This window comes from Macrosteles quadrilineatus, unplaced genomic scaffold, assembly GCF_028750875.1.
Source record: "Macrosteles quadrilineatus isolate MER2022 unplaced genomic scaffold, UCM_ALF_1.0 Scaffold_2__2_contigs__length_208266976, whole genome shotgun sequence".
NCBI lineage: Eukaryota > Metazoa > Arthropoda > Insecta > Hemiptera > Cicadellidae > Macrosteles > Macrosteles quadrilineatus.
Window position 1 is genome coordinate 26,805,411 of NW_026542595.1, and position 18,608 is coordinate 26,824,018.

At 37.4% G+C, this 18,608-nt stretch overlaps 1 protein-coding gene across 1 annotated transcript in view; it reads right to left on the reverse strand.

Annotated features, from left to right (window-relative positions):
* LOC128986350 (calcium-activated chloride channel regulator 1-like) overlaps nucleotides 1-18,608 on the reverse strand; it is an 81,155-nt gene continuing 62,547 nt past the window's right edge. Inside the window, exons 2-12 of the mRNA XM_054406679.1 lie at nucleotides 12,279-12,555; nucleotides 11,802-11,958; nucleotides 10,544-10,753; nucleotides 9,948-10,056; nucleotides 8,728-8,961; nucleotides 5,523-5,858; nucleotides 4,929-5,156; nucleotides 4,365-4,520; nucleotides 3,520-3,640; nucleotides 3,102-3,263; nucleotides 1-2,710 (exon numbers count right to left, since the gene is read on the reverse strand). Of these exons, the coding sequence (XP_054262654.1) occupies nucleotides 1,359-2,710; nucleotides 3,102-3,263; nucleotides 3,520-3,640; nucleotides 4,365-4,520; nucleotides 4,929-5,156; nucleotides 5,523-5,858; nucleotides 8,728-8,961; nucleotides 9,948-10,056; nucleotides 10,544-10,753; nucleotides 11,802-11,958; nucleotides 12,279-12,555 (3,342 nt within the window). The 3' untranslated portion in view covers nucleotides 1-1,358. The remainder of the gene's footprint in view (nucleotides 2,711-3,101; nucleotides 3,264-3,519; nucleotides 3,641-4,364; nucleotides 4,521-4,928; nucleotides 5,157-5,522; nucleotides 5,859-8,727; nucleotides 8,962-9,947; nucleotides 10,057-10,543; nucleotides 10,754-11,801; nucleotides 11,959-12,278; nucleotides 12,556-18,608) is intronic.

Sequence of the window (18,608 nt, forward strand, 5' to 3'; positions counted from 1 at the left end):
TTCAAGATAATTAAAATATATTTACACACATTATTCACATGATACGTTCAAGTACATAAGTATATATACATTATCTACATGCAAAAAAAAAATACCAAATGTAAAACCATTTGACGAAACATGGCAAAATAAAAGACACAATCGATTGTCTAACTTAACGCCATATTGCTATAATGTACAAGTACAATGGTGGAGATGCTACAATACACCGAGAGGACACCTGAATTTACACTTAAAATACTTTATAATAACGGTAATGGTCAATACATCGTATAACAAGTAAATGGCTCTTCAGGGCTCTCCTGGACTAACTTACAAGGTAGATTCAACAAGAGATCAATTTTATTTCTTATGTTAAAAAAATATTTACACTGATGTACAGAATATCAGTTAGGTATTTCTTCCAAAAACCGATCATGCATTTTGGCTTCCCTTTTGCTCCTTGATTAACATATAGCACAACTGTATTTAGAACAAAATAATTTAAATAAAAAGAATATTTAGTACAACCAAGTGTATTCATTTCAATTCACTTCAATACATATTATAATTTCATAAAACTAAAAGTCATATTTGTATTTCTCTTTCATAAAAAATAATTTGTGGAAAATATATTTATGTTTTAAGGCAAATAACCCAACCACTACCGTGAATTAATTTCTGAGCTCTTTTAGAGGTTTCATTTAGGGAAAAATAATTAGGGGACAAAAATTTTCATATCGGGAATATTATCTACTAGGTCAGGCAGGGTTGTTAACTTCAGTGAAGTGCACGGAAGTTTTGCTCTTTTTTATCACAGATTTTTTTTCTTTTAGTGTCCACAATGCATGCATCAATGACTAGAACAGCTTCGACCATCTGCACCTATCAGTATCAAAATTAATTGAATTAAATGCCCATGTGAGGAATGATGAGCAGTTAAATACTATCAATTCTTGTAATCAGTCTTTATGGGTAAATAAAGTCTTAGATGCCAAGCCAAAAGTATGGCTTAGATAAATTTATTCTAATACATTGCTTAAATAAATCAAATACAGTAACACTTTTGCATTTTCTTACTAACAAAGTATTTATACTGATAGAAATTCATTTCTATGTATATTTATTTTCCAACCACTAATGTAATATTGAGTAGTTTACAAAATAACTTTAAAGCCCTAAAAAGGCATTCATGTAAAAATAAAATGGACAAAATTAATTAAAGCATCATTCTTTTAGAAATATTTTCACTGGAAAGCAAACATTGAAAAATATTTACAAGTATATTACACAGGTAAAAACATTTACAAAGCACAACCAATATTTGGTTTCCAGAAAAAATATTAACTATTGGCATCTAAGACAGTTTGAGCTTGGCTCTAGACCATGGTGACATTGCGTTTCTTGCGGTCACCACTGCTGACAGAGCTCAGGGACCCTTGTAGACTGGGGTTGAACAACATCAGGTTGCCGTTTCTGTGGTAGCCGTTGATGAACTGGCCGGGGGGTGGCACCTGCTGCTGTTGCTGATGGTGGGGGTTGTTGCCGTAGATCTCTTGTTGGTTGTACGAGGGCAAGGGAGGGACTGGAGGAGCGTATTGCTGGTCTTGCTGTAAGTATTCTTCTCCGACTTGTCCGTACGGACTGTGTCGTCTTTCGTGTTCGTGCAGCAGTTGTGAAGCAGTCCAGGATTGGTAAGGACTAAGAGTACGGCCTCGTACCAGAGTTCCATTTCCGTTCTGGTGGTGGTTTGCGTGGTTAGCGCTAATGACACTTAAGTGTCCGTTAGAGTTGGGAATGATTCCTTCTCTACTCATCATATGACTGTCGTTGTATTGTGCCACGCTGTATCTCTTTTTGGCTTCATCTTGATCGATCAAGCAAGGTTCGAACTGAGGAGACATAGTTCGTGTGTCGGGTTCTGATCTTGTAGGAGAACCCATTATTGGAGAAGAAATAGAAATGTTTGCATTGCTCGTCGGTGTTGTTGGAACAATAGATACGTTAAGGGGTTTTTCTGGATGTTGTGAGTTGGCTTGAGCTGATTTTTCTGGTTTTTTACGCCTAATAATGCAGAAGTAACAATAAATTGTGAGGAATAGGGCGAGAAGAATAACTCCAATGAACACAGGTAAGATTAACTCGAGGTTGAATTCAAGACGGTCGGCTATTTTCGGAATAACACTTTCATCAGGTTGAGGCCAGAAATCTTCTGTGGGAGACGAAGGAAACGTAGGGGCTGGAGGAGGGGGTGGAGGGGGAGAGGGGACTAAAACTCTCACCCAGTTGGAAACAGGCCCAGGAATGGCATCTGGGGATTGATCTTTGAAACCTCTCACGGCAACAAACAGAGTTTGGTCGAGTAATGAAGGATTCCGAGTCAGATCAATTGTGAAGGATGTTTCGGATCCTGGTGCGAGAGGGAAAGGTGTGGCATGAGTCCACGATGTTGCACTGTCAAAACTGTCGAGGATTTCACCAATGGTCAGTGCGTATTTGACTTCATATCGAGTGACTGATGTGCCTCCCATGTCAGGAGCTGTCCAGATAAGTCGTGCCTTTAGTTCTGAAGGAAGAATCTCCGCTCTGAGGTCTCCAACTCTTCCAACAACAGCTGGGTTCATAACCACATCCTTGCTAAACTCCACAGTGAACGGAGGCAGAAGTCTCTGGAATGGAGAGAGGGGCTCAACTGACGGTGATGGCATGAAGCTTCCACAGCAGTTTGGTGCTGTAAACAAAAGTTTGTTTATTAGATTATACTATATACAATTTTATAACAATACATTATGCTCATATACTGTAAACAGAAACAAAATGTCGAAACGTTTATCCAAAAACAACTTGAGTTATTACAATCCATATTAGTTGCATTACACAACAATCCTTATAAATAAACTTGTGTTAACGGTTATACAAATTTGGAACCTATCCCCATTTATGGATTTTAATTTAGTTTCAAATAAATTGTATCATTTTTACAAGAAATAATACTTTTTTTTTAAAGATTTGAAAAAAAACTAACTGAATTGTTATTTAAATTTAGTGGGACAGTGATGTAATTCATTATGGGATAAAAAAAATATAGAAGGAAATAGTACAAAGTTTTACTGATAACTTACAAAGTTCAAGGTGATGGCCGTGATGCCTCATCTCGTGTTGCCAGGAGTATGCAGTGTTGCCATTGTCAGTGACAGTAACTTCGAAAGTGTAGACCCCCGGACCACCAACACTGGGACTGAAGTAGCGGGAATAGATGCCATCTCCCTTCATCAAGTCTGGATCTGGAGATAACCACATTCGTTACTACTTTGTAACAGCTTTATTTTACAATTTTAATTGTTAATTTCTAGATACAGTGCCATGAAAAGATACTTTAGGGAACGGAAGAAGGATAATGATTAATAAACCATATAACATAATTTCTTCGATTTACATTTTTAAGATTCAGCATACAAAATATTGTAGGGTTTATTCATAGGTATTGATTTTTGGATGAAACTAATGGGCTTAAGTTAGAAGAGTAGGTGAAATACTAACCTCCACTGCCAGTGTCAAGCAATTCAAACTTCTCTCGGTGAATGCCAGAACCGTTTGTCTCTGGCCGAGTGACAGTCACCTCTACTCGGGCACCCAGCACTGGCCAGTCCCCTCGCTTTACCTGCAATTACAGATAACTATTATTTTATACATTCAAAAAGTAAATCACTCATTTAGGTATAGCTCAACATTAAAGTCAAAGCAAAGATAAACATGCAATATTTTTTTTCTATTTTCTACAGTTTGAATCAATATTAATATAATGTTTAGTCTTAGTAAATAGTTGGTCACTCAAAAACAATTACGGTTTTTTTTTATTTTCTGATAATTGTGGTTGTAGAGATTATATATTGTTCGTGATTTTATCATACCAGTCAAAATCATACTCATGAACTTTCTTTATAATGGTAAGACGGGATGTGCCGATTTCAAAGCTGTAAAATGAAAATAATTGTGGTGTCCAGGGGATCCAAACCATCTCTGATCCTAATTAGTTAAGAATCTACTTCACTGTATTCCGTCAATGATGTAACATACGGCAAAAGCACATTTAGGTTTTAAGAATTTTTGTTGGGATTGCAAGCTTATTTTCCAAAAAAGAGTTTATTCTGTAACAAAATCTACATAATTGGTAAAAAACATGGTGTCAGGTTTTTATTGTGTCAGCAATATTTCCCATTCAGGTAACACAACAGAAATCTACACTGTTTTACAAATAATCTGAGTTAAGGGAGAGTATTAAATACCGTTTAGTGGTACTAAAGCCTCTAAAATGAATGTAATTTAAAACTATTAATTTATACACAATTTGTTAACTACACAATCTGAGTGTTTGTACAACTGACCTCGGTGTACAATACGAAGGGGTTGTTGGTCTGACTGGTCCACATCCTGGCCCTGACTACAGCTGCTGTCCTGCTCCACGGGGTGGCCATCACTTGGACATAGTGAGGCTGAGGCGAGCCTGGGAACCTCTCTATGGTGTATGTCCACGTGCCCGTCTGTAAACACATCAGTCAACCATGTAGTCAAATCTTTCTATTCAAACTTAGATGTTACAACATAAATATTATAGAGGCTTTATTACGACGTTCAGCAGTTCACATTTGGTAAAATTAAGGACGTTTGCTTGTTGTCTTTTGGGTCAAACAGTGTTCTTGAGCTGGGTTTTGTAATTACATTTAAAAATGACAGCTTGAAGCTCAACAACTCGGTTCAAACCAGTAGATAACGAGCTTAACACTTGAGAGAACTATCTTGGAAGTCTTCATTCTTCTTTAAAATTGAAGATTTGTTAGTTTGTAAGGTCAATTGAAAGAATGACACATAGAAATTTAAGATCAAATAGTATTTTGCCAACGTGATTCCCTCCAACTCCTTAATTTACTTTGATAGTTACTTTGACTAACCTCATTGATGTTGGCAGGCAGAGAGAGCAGTTTGAGAGACAGTAGAGAATCAGACCGAGTGTTGTACACTCTGTGTGATGGACTGGTCAATGTGATTCCTCTGATCAGAGGGTTCTCAGTGTTGTGAGTGTAGATGAAGAACTTGGCAGGCTCTCCTAGCCACTCCTCCAACACGAAGCTGCCAGTGACACTGTTGCGGCCATCATCCAACAGCTCTCTGCGGTGGATCTGCAATGGAGACGGTTTACAAGTCAAAACAATGAAATACCAGCACTTGTTTTTTTTTAAATTGTCAAACAAGTTTGTTTGAGACATAAAATAAGTTTTGTTAATAGTTCAAATTCCCTCTTGTAATTATAACAGAAGAAAATGTTATTTATCTCATCAGCTAATATAGGTACTGAAAATGTGAGGAGAAGCAATTGTTTAGTAAAAGGTAGTTAAACTGGAAAGAGGTCTTTGTCACAATTAGCTCATAATTTATTAGCTTTGTAATAAAGAAATCAAGCTTTATAGTACGGTAATTCAAGAGATTATAGATTAACTTCTTCATGATAACATATAGAAGATGTTCAAAAATATCATAAAACTTACCTCGATGGGCAAGTCAGCTGAGTCTCCCTGGTAGTACGTCTCCATGAGGTTCCACATGACGGTGGTCAGTCTGAAGTATGTGGAGAGGAATGAAGTAGCCATGTTGTATCTGCTCTCATTGACTGTGTAAGCTACTCCGTCAGTGGCATTAGCTAGCCAGTCCAAGGGTCGGGACCGCAGCTGTGCAGGGTATGTGATTGTAGCGATGCGTATGTTGGCAGCGTTGGCGTCGTCGACGGCCATCTCCAGTTCAGGGGTGTGTTCTGATGTCCCAGGAGCGATGACGACAATCACTGAGGCTGCTGGACCTCCCAGTCTTTCTCTATCTTGTAGCATCTGGAAGTGAGAGTATTTTGTCAATAAGTAAACTAAAAGCTCACTTGTAAGTTGAATGTTTTAACAACTAATATCCCCAAATTCCTTTGAATGATTAGAGGTTAAAAGAGAATATGTAAACGTTACTTCAGAAAAGGAACAACATATTGAAGGAGTCAACATATTGAGTTTGAGGAGGTGAAGTTTCTTTTTAATAAATAAAAATAAAAAATACGAATCAAATTCAAAATACAGTACCCCGTTTTAACACTAGTGGCTTGTATTGCATTACAAGTATACTTTACTCAAATAGCTGTAACATTACTAACATAAAAATGTCGTTTTTTAAAGAGGTTGGCACCTAATTTAACCTTGCATTTGGCCATCCACATGAGACTTGGGACTGGGAATAGGACATATCCCAAAAAGCAAGAGGTATGACTGTACCTATAGTACAAGAGTAAACTGTACTCATAAAATTTAGTGGTGAGCACCAGGATGTACCATGTTGCTGATGCTATATTCCGTCATGCTACCGAGTGAACCACCAACTTATCAAACTCACATGTTTTCAGTGTTGGGGAAGCTACTTTTAAAATGTAGCTAGCTACAACTACTGCTACATTTCCAAAAAAGTAGCTTAGCTACAGCTACAGCTACAGTTCCAAAAAAGTAGCTAGCTACAACTACAGCTACAATGAAAAGTAGCTACAGCTACAATTTTAGCTACTTTTCCAAAGACGTTACTTTTTATTCCACGCACGTTAGGTAAATGTAAAATTAATTGCAACTACATTTTTATTGAACAAAAAAAATGTCAGTATTGTATCTAACATTACTCGGAAAACAAATTATTCCTAGATTGTATTTAATTTGTTGGCATTATAAACCTAACATTATAACAAAAGAACCAAATAGTTGGGTGCCCCATCATATTTAGTACTTATTTTTAAATATTGCATTACTGTATTTTTAAGCATCTTAAATGTAAATTTCATTAAGTTCAAAGGACATACAACCAAACTATATTTTAAAAGCTCATTTTATTTCTTTATTATAGATTCATTTATAGATGTCTTATATCAACAATTAAGACCAATAAAACTGTAAAACGATTATTTAAACATACTTTTTTGTGTTACAGAGCCTTGCCTACTGAAATTGGAGTTTATTGCTTTTACTTTTAATGTTAAAAACGACATTGCTACAACTTTTAACCATAGTGATGAGTTACTTGTTCTATGAGTAACACTTTTCAATGCCAATAAATCGTCCTTTATTGTCATTATGCTTAGGGCAAATTGTGCTTCAACCTAGTTGGTACAGAAAACAGTATTCAGCAACCTATACTGAAATCGGCTTTTAATTTAAACATGTTGAAATTTGTAAAGTAAAAATAACATGTAGGCCTACTTGGCCATGTAACAAGTTGGCTATAGTAGGCTTGTTCTTGCTAAGACTAAACTAAACAGATATTATATTATTCCTAATAATTGAACTTGGAACTTGGTATTCGTCTTAAACCATAGCTAGCCTAGGAATAGTCCTATACAAGAGCTGTAAGCAGGAGCAAACTACGCTATTTTTTCAATGTAAGTTTCATGGATATGGAGATTTTTTCGTTACAGTTATCATGTAGGCCTAGCCTAGGCATATATTAAATCTCATCAGGTAAATTTCCTCTTTGTTAATTTAGTAAACCTTTAAAACATTCGTAATCTAACCAAGGAAGGGCTTGTGATGATAAACCACAATCAACAGCTGAAACAAAGGTTGATGGACCAGCTTTCTCATTATTGTTGGTTTCAATTAAAACCCAAGTTGAAACACCATCAATATAATAAAGAAACTAAGTTGATTACTAATTTCCCTGTCAATCACTTGCAATCAGTCAATAGCTTCTCTTGTCACCGGTAACGTTTAAACGTCGTCTGCATCTAGCGATTTTATTTTATCTGACAGTAATCATAGAGTATTAAATTAAGGAAATGAGAGCAAAAAATGTGGATAACACTCATTTAATGGCCTCCATGTCCACACAACGTTTTAATAGGGAATGAAACAGCTGCAACCAGCTGTATGAAGCCAAGAAAGTAGGCCTAATTTTTTTTTAAAATCTCAGTTTAGCCCCGTTCACACGGGGCGAGTTTACAAGCTACACGCCGGCTTTTTTACACGCAGCTAGTAAAATAGCTCAGTGTGAACGACGTACTCGCTCAAAAGCTGCTTGTAAAAAAGCTCTGGAAAAAGTTGACGCTGCCGCTACTTTACACGCCAACTCGCCAGCTTTTGAGCGAGTAGGCGTGTAAAGTAGCCCAGTGTGAACACAGTTGCTTGTGCTTGTGCGCGTTCAAAGATGGTGGAGGATTTGGTTCAAGCCAGCTACTGAGCGAGTGGAAAAAGCATCGTGTGAACGACTACAAGCGCACTCGCCGACTCGCCGGCGTCTTTCTACACGCCGGCGAGTTGGCTAGTGGACAAGCTCCGTGTGAACGAATACAAGCACACTCGCCAAATCGCCGGCTTCTTACACGCCGGCGAGTAGCGTGTAAACTCGCCCCGTGTGAACGAGGCTTTTGAAAGAGTTTGTTTCACGTAAGGTTGAGGTTATGATAAAAATCACTATCTCAAACAATGTTAATGTAGCGAGAAAAGTAGCTAAAATTCCGCTACAACTACTTTAAAAATGTAGCTAGCTACAGCTAAAGTTACAAAATCTTTAAAGTAGCGTAGCTACAGCTAACGCTACAAAAAAAGTAGCGCGCTACTGTAGCGTCGCTACTTGTAGCGCGCTACTTCCCAACACTGCATGTTTTTACACATAACAATGAGAAACTATGGCTCAACATCAAGCATTAAGAGATATATCGTGTCAGAGGAGATTTGTTACCTGCACAGCCTCCTTGATACCACAGCTGAGGCAGGCAGGGGCCCGTGTGTCTCCGGGGGTGTAGGGGATGTTAGAGGCCACCAGGTCCCTGGCCCCCGTCGTCTGTAGAGGGTTGAGTCCCCGTAGGCGGTGGAATGTACTCTCATTGGCTGACACCAGCCCCACCTCAGTGTTGGCGTGTAGATCATGGACAACCCACTTCCTCAGTGCAAGACGGAGGAAACTCCATGATTCCTGCAACACAATATTAGATATTTAGTTTCATTTGTACATAGTATTTTTAGGATATTGTATACTTTGATTCGATTTTAACTAATTTAATCTGTGTCTATACTAGGCCAGCAGGCAGGCAAGAACTACAGTGTTTGTAGGTCATTCATACAGTTTCTTGTACTCAATTGTCAACTCTTAGTTCAAACTTCAAACTTATTGTTGCTTTGGCTAAAGTTTGGCATAAATCTATTGCACAAATTATATGAATTACAAACCAATAAAACCAATAAACATAGTAATGTTTATTGGTTTTATTTAACTAATGGTAAACAATTAATTAATCAAGAACATAATAGTATATTTCGTACCTAGGGCCGAAAATGGGGTTTTGCCGGCTCGAGATAGTTTTTAAGTTCGAGACGAAGTCGAGAACTTAAATCGATCGAGAGCTGCAAAACCATTTCGGTCCGTGGTACGAACGCTATTTTTCACCACACTATAGGATAATAATGCACACTGATCGTCAACACAACTACAACTTTAAGGTTATGTGAAGAAATAATTTGAGGAATCAGCAAAAATCAAAATAAATAGTTGCTAGGCAACGGTGACAATAACACAATTCTATTGCAATGCTATGGATTTTGATTGTGTATTTAAAACGCATTCATGTTTTAAGTAAGTAAGCGGACAGCTGATTTTGCGGCCCCGGCCTGTAAAAACCTGCTCGGTCCCCAAATTGGCGACAGCTGGCATGGCCAGCAAAACGTAACTTTCAGCCACCAATTAACGTATGTAATACAGCCAAAAACATCATAGTGTGGTGAAAATATTATTTAACAACTTTGCAAGAAACCAAAACAAATATTTCACAAACAAACATCATGACAAATTATTATTGATTTGCTATACTAGTACAGTAGGGTAATTATATTAGGTATTCAATTACTAGTCTAATGACAAACATGTAGAGTAGTAGTTGCACAATGTATGGGGGATGTACTCACTCTGATCAACATATCCTTGGTATCCTCGATGACAACAACATATCTTGTCAGAGTGGCTCGTTTGTACATTATGTTCGGAGTCGTGTTCACTGAGATGTCGCTGACAATACTAAAACACAAAACATAATATGTAGTTAAAATTCTACCAAACACATTGCATCCTTAATATGATTACAATGCAGTATTGGTGTTAAGGGGAATGATTTTTCATGTTTTTAGCGAATTTCCCATACAGGGAATAAGCTATTTGAACTACATGGATTTGCAATTGCTTCAAATATAAGTACTTTACTTTATTTGTATTTATTAGAAAAAGAGTAGTGTGTATGAAAATGACTTTTTGTAATTTTTGTACATCCACATAGGTTATATTAGAGGGGTATGACTTTTGCCCCTTAAGCGTTAGAGATTCTTCAATAAAAATGACAATGGTGCAAACAGGCCCTTCACATAAAGTAAGTGCTTGAGATATTCACATTCCTTAGCATACTTTTCTTTAAATTCCTGCTAATAAAAGCAAGTAGAAACTATTTTAATGGTGAAAGTCTCCAGTGTAGAGATGTGTAATGGTAATGCTTTGCCTGACATTTGCTCACCTGTCTTGGAAATCCCGATGGCTCTGGATGATTTCCGAGATGCTGCGATGGCCGCATAGGGAGTTGTGTTTGGTCGGGGCAAAGCGGTCGTGAGTGATGGAGTCACAGAAGCGGTTTACGTGTTCAGGCTCCGAGGTAAACATAAGCGACGTCCTGGCCTCTGGGTGGATTGTGTGTGAAACGTTCAAAGCCATCCCCGAGTGACACTCTCTGTAACAAAGTAAACAATCAGTATCACCTTACACTCTGTCAAACAAATAAATATCATTAGTTCGTCAAACCGTGGTCTAAACACGTGGTACACAAGAAAACAGTTTCTGAGTGTTTATTAATAACCAAATATGGATATAAAACTCATGCTGTAGGCTCATAAATTAATTGAGAAAGTAATTTAACTCAATAAAAAAATAACCTCAAAACAGCAGGTTGAAGTATACTTATGTATACTTTTTTTTGTGATGAGGTACCAGCAATATAAACTAGCCTATTGATTGTCAATAATTGGACATAATTTAAATTTGAATTTACATAATTTAACCAACAGCAGCTTCTTGTAGTGAAATGCTGTACTAAATTGTTCAACTACATTATACATTGTTTTAATGCACAATGTATATATATATATATATATATATATATATATATATATATATATATATTGTGTATTACACAGTGATTACAGTTTTGTTAACGAGATCAAAGCCGAAATTCAGTTAGTTTGACAAGCTTTATTTCATTTCATTTCAATTTCAGCTTGATGGTGTCATTGGATAATCCAATTACAGCATAGTAAATATGTTTTGATTAGCTTTTGTTTAAAAACAAAAGCTAATTAAACAAATACATTTCAGCTAAATAATTTATATTGTGCAAATCAAAGGGGCGCTAATGATCTTGTTAGTATTTGTGTGAAATAAAAACAAAATTTAATGTTAAATTAATACAAGGAAATCTATTGTATTTCATAATTGCTGTTCAGTTGTTTATAATTGGTTTAGCGAGTATCAATATCTAGGTTTCCTGTACGTTTCCTTATTCTCAGCAGTTATTCCTGGTTTGAATATGTTTTGTTTATAAACAACATATTCTAGTTTGTTATACCCGCAGAGAAGTAAGATAGCGGTATACCTAAATAAAGAATGAATTACCTATTGAGTACTTGTATTAGGTAGATGTCTTCTGGTATAGTAGTTATAAAATTATTCTGCACCTGTAACACACCACCTGCACCTGCACCTGTATACACTGTGGTACTCACCCAGCATGTTGCAGAGGTTTGTCAGAGCACCCGTTGATCTGTATCTCCTGATGTAGGTCTCCATGGTAGCAAGCAGGATATACTGGATCTCCCATGTATCCGACCTCATCAAACACTCCGTAGCGATACTTGGCCCACTCTCTCAGCAGCATGCGTCCTGTTAACACAACACTTTTGTGAAATTTATCAAAAAATGTACATTTAATATGTGCAATATGTTTAAAATGTTTGTGTCAAATGACTCCCCTTGTAGTTTCAGAGTAATCTTTTCAAATAAGTCTGAAATCTTCTTAATTAAGAAAGTTGTACAAGGTTATCTTGTAATAAATACTTAAAAATAAAAACTGTTTGAGACACAATTGTTTTGGAAATGCTCAATATTAGAAGAGATATTTCCTCCCCTTGGTTCAAAGTAGTTAAGAGTTTGGATTGGCCATTCCGGGATAGATTATAAACACTGTGTAACAGTATACATACCGAGATCCTTGGGTTCCAGCAGCAGACGATGACTGAGGTAGATGAAGTCTCCCTGCTGGCCACAACCCCGGGACTGCTGGGTCCATGCGGTGTCGCCATACACGGGGTGAGTGGCGCCGATGCGGATGTCCGGGGCCTCGCCCTGGGACGGCACGGGGATGTGTGCGGGGACACAGGAGTCTGGCCAGTGGGAGGGCAGCATCACTGTGAGAGAGGACCAGTGAGCTCTGCCGTCCAGAGCGTGGTGTAGAGCCTGGGACGTCGCCGCGGCCGCCACCTGTGTGGACACACCATAGCAGGGTTAGACAACTAGTACGGGAACCATTGGCGCAGTTGACAAATGATTTCTGAAGCCAAAGTGCAACTCAGCATGAGCTCAAAGAGTTAGTTATGTATTTAGTAATGCATTGCACTATCTAAACCGCCTCGCTGTGAGAAGCCATTCATTATTCATGGTTATTCCCTATATTGTCGTGACGGATATGACGAAGGAGTTATCTGAAATTGTTATCCGACCCGACACCTTAACCCTTATTGGCCTTATTCCTCAGAAAAGCCCGGACGAAGTAATCAGGACGAGATCTAAACCTTTTGAGTCGCGGAGCTCCCCAGATAACAGCTATATTGAAACGAAAAGAGTTTCTTTCATAGCCACGTCGTACCCATGAAAAATACGGATAAAAAGCCCTTTGTCCGGCACGGGCACGTGAATGGCCGACTTATCCTTTCAGCTTGTTTTAATTACTATTTACAATGCCTTTTTACTCATCCCGTCAGGTTATATATATCCAAATCAGGCCGAAATATACAAAAGTGTTGTCTCTCTTATCTAACATACAAGAAATTGTGGGCAGTAATTTATAAGTGGGGTCTCTTTATACTTTATATACAGTATATAAAATAATTTTGTTGAAGCGTGATGGAAAATCATTTAAATCCAGGCGTCAAATACAAGATTAATCAATAGCTAGTCTATAGGAATCAACATGCCTTAGTAACTATCAGCTAGGTCTCAAATAAGTTTGTCAAAGTAGGCCTAAGTTATGAGTTTAAAAAATCTTCTAATAAGTATTATTACAGTATAAAAAATAAAGCAACGCAATTACTTACATTAAAAAAAAAATTGTAAGAGAATCAATTTAATTCTACAAATAATCAGTCATAGTTTTGAAAGAGTAGAAGGTGTGTACCGTAGATACATAATTACAGTAATGTAATGATCGGCCTCATTAGACGTTGGTAAAACGTATAAAACGTCAGATTATCGTGATATTGGAGTTTTACAGAAGAAAGGTCGTTACCAATTTATTGTGTTATCATGCAGTCAAAGTGTTTGCAATATGCATTATGCAATCGCAATGAAGATAGTTAAACTGATTTAGTGAAACGCCAGGTTATGAAACCACCCCAACACCCCGCGAGGTAACAGACGTTGGTTTACAGCTTACAGCTTCCTACAGTGATAAGCTTTTATGGACTCTATGAATAACAGTATTAACCGAGTTTTACTTTTATGGTAAATTAGTTGTGGAATAGTTTGGTTCGGTTGGATCTACATGTACTTATTTTTAGCTAAGGCAATCTATTTCAAACCTTTGCGGTGTTAGAGGCTCGGTCATGAGGTCATGATGAGAATGTCGGTTATATTGGGAGATCAAGGAGCAATCCCTCGATATATCATCTCCATTGAGCCTTTCTGAGCTATAAATTCACCCCGCATATCGGAATCAAAGCTCATAGATTGCATTAACATTAGCAGGTAGTAACGCCGCCACCCTGATCCGACTACTGTAGGCTATACTGTGCATGTTCTCTCTACACACATTCTCTCTCTCCTTTCCTGACGTAGCTTGATGTGTGACGGTTTATTAAGCTAGCAAGGATTGATATTTGTCAATTTATTTCTGAAAATGAAGATTCTTAAAACACAAAACGACAGGTTTTACAGAAATATTGTATGTATACTAATTTTCAGAATGTATTAGTTTCTTTATATATCCTTCACTATGTGATATACAAAAATATTAATCCACTGAAGTCACAGGAAGGTTTGAAAGTGTTTTAATGTTAAAAAGTTAATTAAAATGAATTGATTTAATTTCCATTATCGGCTTAACGTGGAGACTAGTTTATTTAGCCATGCTGCGAGAGAGTTGTTCAAACAATATCTTAAAATGAGAAGCTGAAATTAGAAAATTAAATAAACCATCAATTTAAAGATTTCAATTACCGCGAAGGGCGCGCTCCAGAATGTCTAAACAGGTTGAGAAGCAGATTGCGTAACCCGGGGGTGTTAACCTACATTAGGCAAAATCTGATGAGGCTTCCCTTCTTGTATGCAAACGCTAAGCTTGCACTCTTGAGAGACAATAATATACGAGAATCTGTCTCCGACTAAAACGTCAACGGACTACGTTGTAAATAGCATTATTTCAATTAAAAACTTAATATGTGTGTATAAGTGAATTTCGTTTGTATAAAAAATGTCCTGAATATTTTTAGTTTGTACTAATATAAACTTGCACCATTAATTGCATTAATAACACTAGTTAAAACAAGTTAATCACTTTGCAGTTAAAATATTTTAGTCAAATAAAAACAAGCGCACGTTGTTGTATCAGGTCAAGATAAACACGAACAAAGGTGAACGCTGGCGATCACTCATATGATTAAAATGTCCTTTGCTCTTAATCCTTCATTTTATTCTTTGTTTGAAACGATAAAAGTTAAATGTACAATATAAATGAAATTAATTATTTTTGGTCGATTAATTTGAGCAACATAAAGGAAAGTAGTAAGTAAAAAACAGGTGTTACACCACACTAATATAGAAGTTTTTACCGATACAGTGATATCGGTAAACCAACGAAATGGTGAATATTTTGCAAGTCAAACACAATTTATGTGTTTTATCCACGATATAACAATTTTGGACGCACTCAACCAATAAATCCGCGTGTTTCACATCTATTGGCTTTCAAACCGCCAGATATCACGATGTGTTAATACTATGATAATAACACACGTGTCATCCAACGATTGTGGGATTGTATTATAAATGTTCATTATACTAAGCATATCATACAGTAGTGTTGGTAACGATATATGGTTTTTTACACTGCGTCAAGGGTTGGTAGACGTGGGGGAGGAACAGTTCCCAGGGATGTGTGAGTGGGACAACAGGTGGACATATCCCACAAATCAGTCCCCAGCCCTACACTCTAGACATCATCAGATTAGTGGTGGCTTAGTCGGGACGCGCCTCAGTTCACATCCTCAAAGAACTGCACAGCCCAAACTCCTTAAGGCGATTTACTTCTGCGATCTACTTAGATGCAAAAAAATGCTCGAGTAGCTTCTCAAGGGAAGGAATCTTAAAAAGATGTAATCTTCCTAAATCCCACCTTTCACGAAAACCATACTATGGTTTAAGAGCTATACTATGGTTTGTGTTCTTGAGATGCTGTATAACTGATATCGGGTCGTGAAATGCAAGGATTGTTCCGTACCCATTGCCAAGGTCAAGTGCGCAGCCAATACATCAGGTTGTTTGACAGTCAGATCGATCAGATATAATCGCTGGAGGTCGCAGTCAAATTCCATCACCTCCGCTGCTCCATTGTGATGTGCCCTGAACACCCCGGGATGCCGCCACGGGGCCAATCTACTTTACACGTGATCTATCTGCGACCGTGGCGAGGTAATTTCGGATCGGATTCACTCGCTCCGTTTTTATGCAGATCGATAACAAGAAGCGGCCCGTGCCTCTAACAATGAGGCAATGTAGCGGTAATCGGCGATCGTGCTGTGCTCGCTGCGATAGATCGCTCGTCGCTCGACATCGCTAGGTAAGGTTCCTCCAATTATTGCCAACTATCTGGAGTAGATCGGTTTGATTCCCTTCAGCGAGTCGAACTTGTTCTGTGAGCGATTTGACCGATTTAATAACTTGTTTACTTGCCAATTATGCAGTATCACAATATCGGGGTTGGCCATCAGTTCTCTAACAAGCGGGGATTGAAGGGCATCAACTACCGAAGCTTGTGAAACCAATAACATTCCAATACGACTAGTTCGTAACAAAAAGTCTGATTAATTAGCTAGATATCGATATCCGGTTATAATAAACAAACATATAACATTGAAGCTCAAGAAAACAAGTTGTTGGAAGAGATCTTGATGCATTATTACTGCTGTGAACATAATATAAAGAGAGCACCCTACACTTGTACAGCATGGACGAGGTAGGGTTGCGCTGGGTCTCACCCCAGCCAACACGGGGGTAGGTTGGTTCCGCATTTGCTACCTACACTAATCCGGGTCCCGTAGGGTGGGTTATAATCTGGTAGGTCAGTTCCGCATTTGACGGCTTCAACAATAGATCTCTTGAAATTGTAAAGATCAGTGAAGCGTACGAAAATGCCAGTCAACCGAAATAATCCATAAAAATAAGCAAGTTCTGAATGAGTTAAAGTTGAAGTAGCATGTTCCAGTTGTAACGATTTCTCTGGTTTTTTACCATAGCTGATGCAGATATTTCTTTCACCGATCCCAATCTTAAAGGGCGAAGATTATTATTGATTATTATTATATTGAAGATTATTATCCCAATCATTATTGCGAGGCCGCAATCTTAAAACTAAAAAAATCACATTACACCAGCTGCTGCTTAAATACGCTTATGTTACAAAATGCTAATAGCTCAGTTGGTAAACTAAACCTGTCACAGGAAAACTTTAAACTTTGTAACTTAGCATATTATAACAAATTAAAAATATAAATCAAAACTAGTGTACCTGTTGCTCGAAATAAAGCAGTTGTCTAGTACCGGCACTACAGAATCTATATTAAAACTAATAGTCATAATTTTCTATGAGTTTAAAAGACCCTATTAAAAGCGTATGCAACTAATGGAAATACATACGCATAGATACGCACAGATACGCGTATCTTTCACTCTCTCTTTCACTTGAGATATTCATAGTTTTAAACAGTTAATCTAAAGATATACTGTATCGCTCAATCAATGCCTTTGCTTGGAGAATTCAAGCATCTAGACCGCGTGCTATTCTGTGTGTTCATAGATTTTTTCATAACTATTATCACAACTAATCATATTGTGTACGGTAAATAGTCAAATCAGTATTATTACTAAGATCAATTTTGTTAACAGTTATGAAACAGGTGATTTTCTTACATCCTAAACCTAAAATATATAGAGTTTGTATCATTAATATTCCGAATTTCGAATCGGATACAAGCGTATCCAATCTTTGGATATTTAACTTAAATTTGTTCAATATTCATTCTAAGTCGGCTTTTAGTGAGGCTAATTACCCTTGTCTAATGGAGTGTAACCCACCTTTGTCAATATAAATGCGGAAATAACCTACCTACTTAAGGGGCCCACCAGATTCAAATGCGGAACGAACCTACCCATTTATGGCCCTAGGGTAATTATCTGCGGAACTAACCTACCACCGCCAACACACACCGGGACGCAGCAGTGCGTGCTGTCTACTGGCCTAGAACGTCCCGCGCCATCTACTTATGTTTATTACAATATTATTCACATTTATGGTGCAAAAACGTTCGATATCGACGTAGAAGTGACTGTAGTTAATTAGCATGGTTTATGAGAGTTGGTCCGCAGTCCGCACCCCACGTCATGTCACGGTCCGTGGCGTCCGCTAACAGCCTTCTGGTTCTGCCGTGGCCGTCCAACCGCTTTTGTTTTAAACTGGCTGCTGACCTCTAGTCACATCTGCAGCTCGAATTCCAGCAAGCTAACATTAGATACAAATATTTATAATTCCTAAGAATCCATTTATAATATCCAAACTGCTACTTTTTTAAAGTTGGTCCAACTCATTTGACGTAGCATGAACACTCCCTAATAACAAACTTCCAAAGAACTCCACAATAAAATGTAATCAATATACGAGAACATTATTATGCTGCAACACGTTATGTGACTAGATTACTTTTTAAAAAGTTATGAGTTTAAGATTTTTATCAACGTAGAAATAACATGAAATGTTGAAAAGACAGAGAATTACTTGGAAAAGAGAACAAGGTGTCTTAGATCGTATAATTGCTTCTTTCAGTCTTACCTCGCACAGCTTTAGGTCGAGAGGATATTATTCGGCGTGTACAGTGTACAAAGCATGACATTCAAAGCGTTACACTAATTGCTTAAATGTTGTAAATGTTGAAAAACCATTAGATTTTATAATATGTAATTAGACCATTATAGCCTGTTATTTTTTATATTTTATTCGTCTGACAGATTAAGTATACAGATGAATTCAAAAAGGAATAGTACAATTT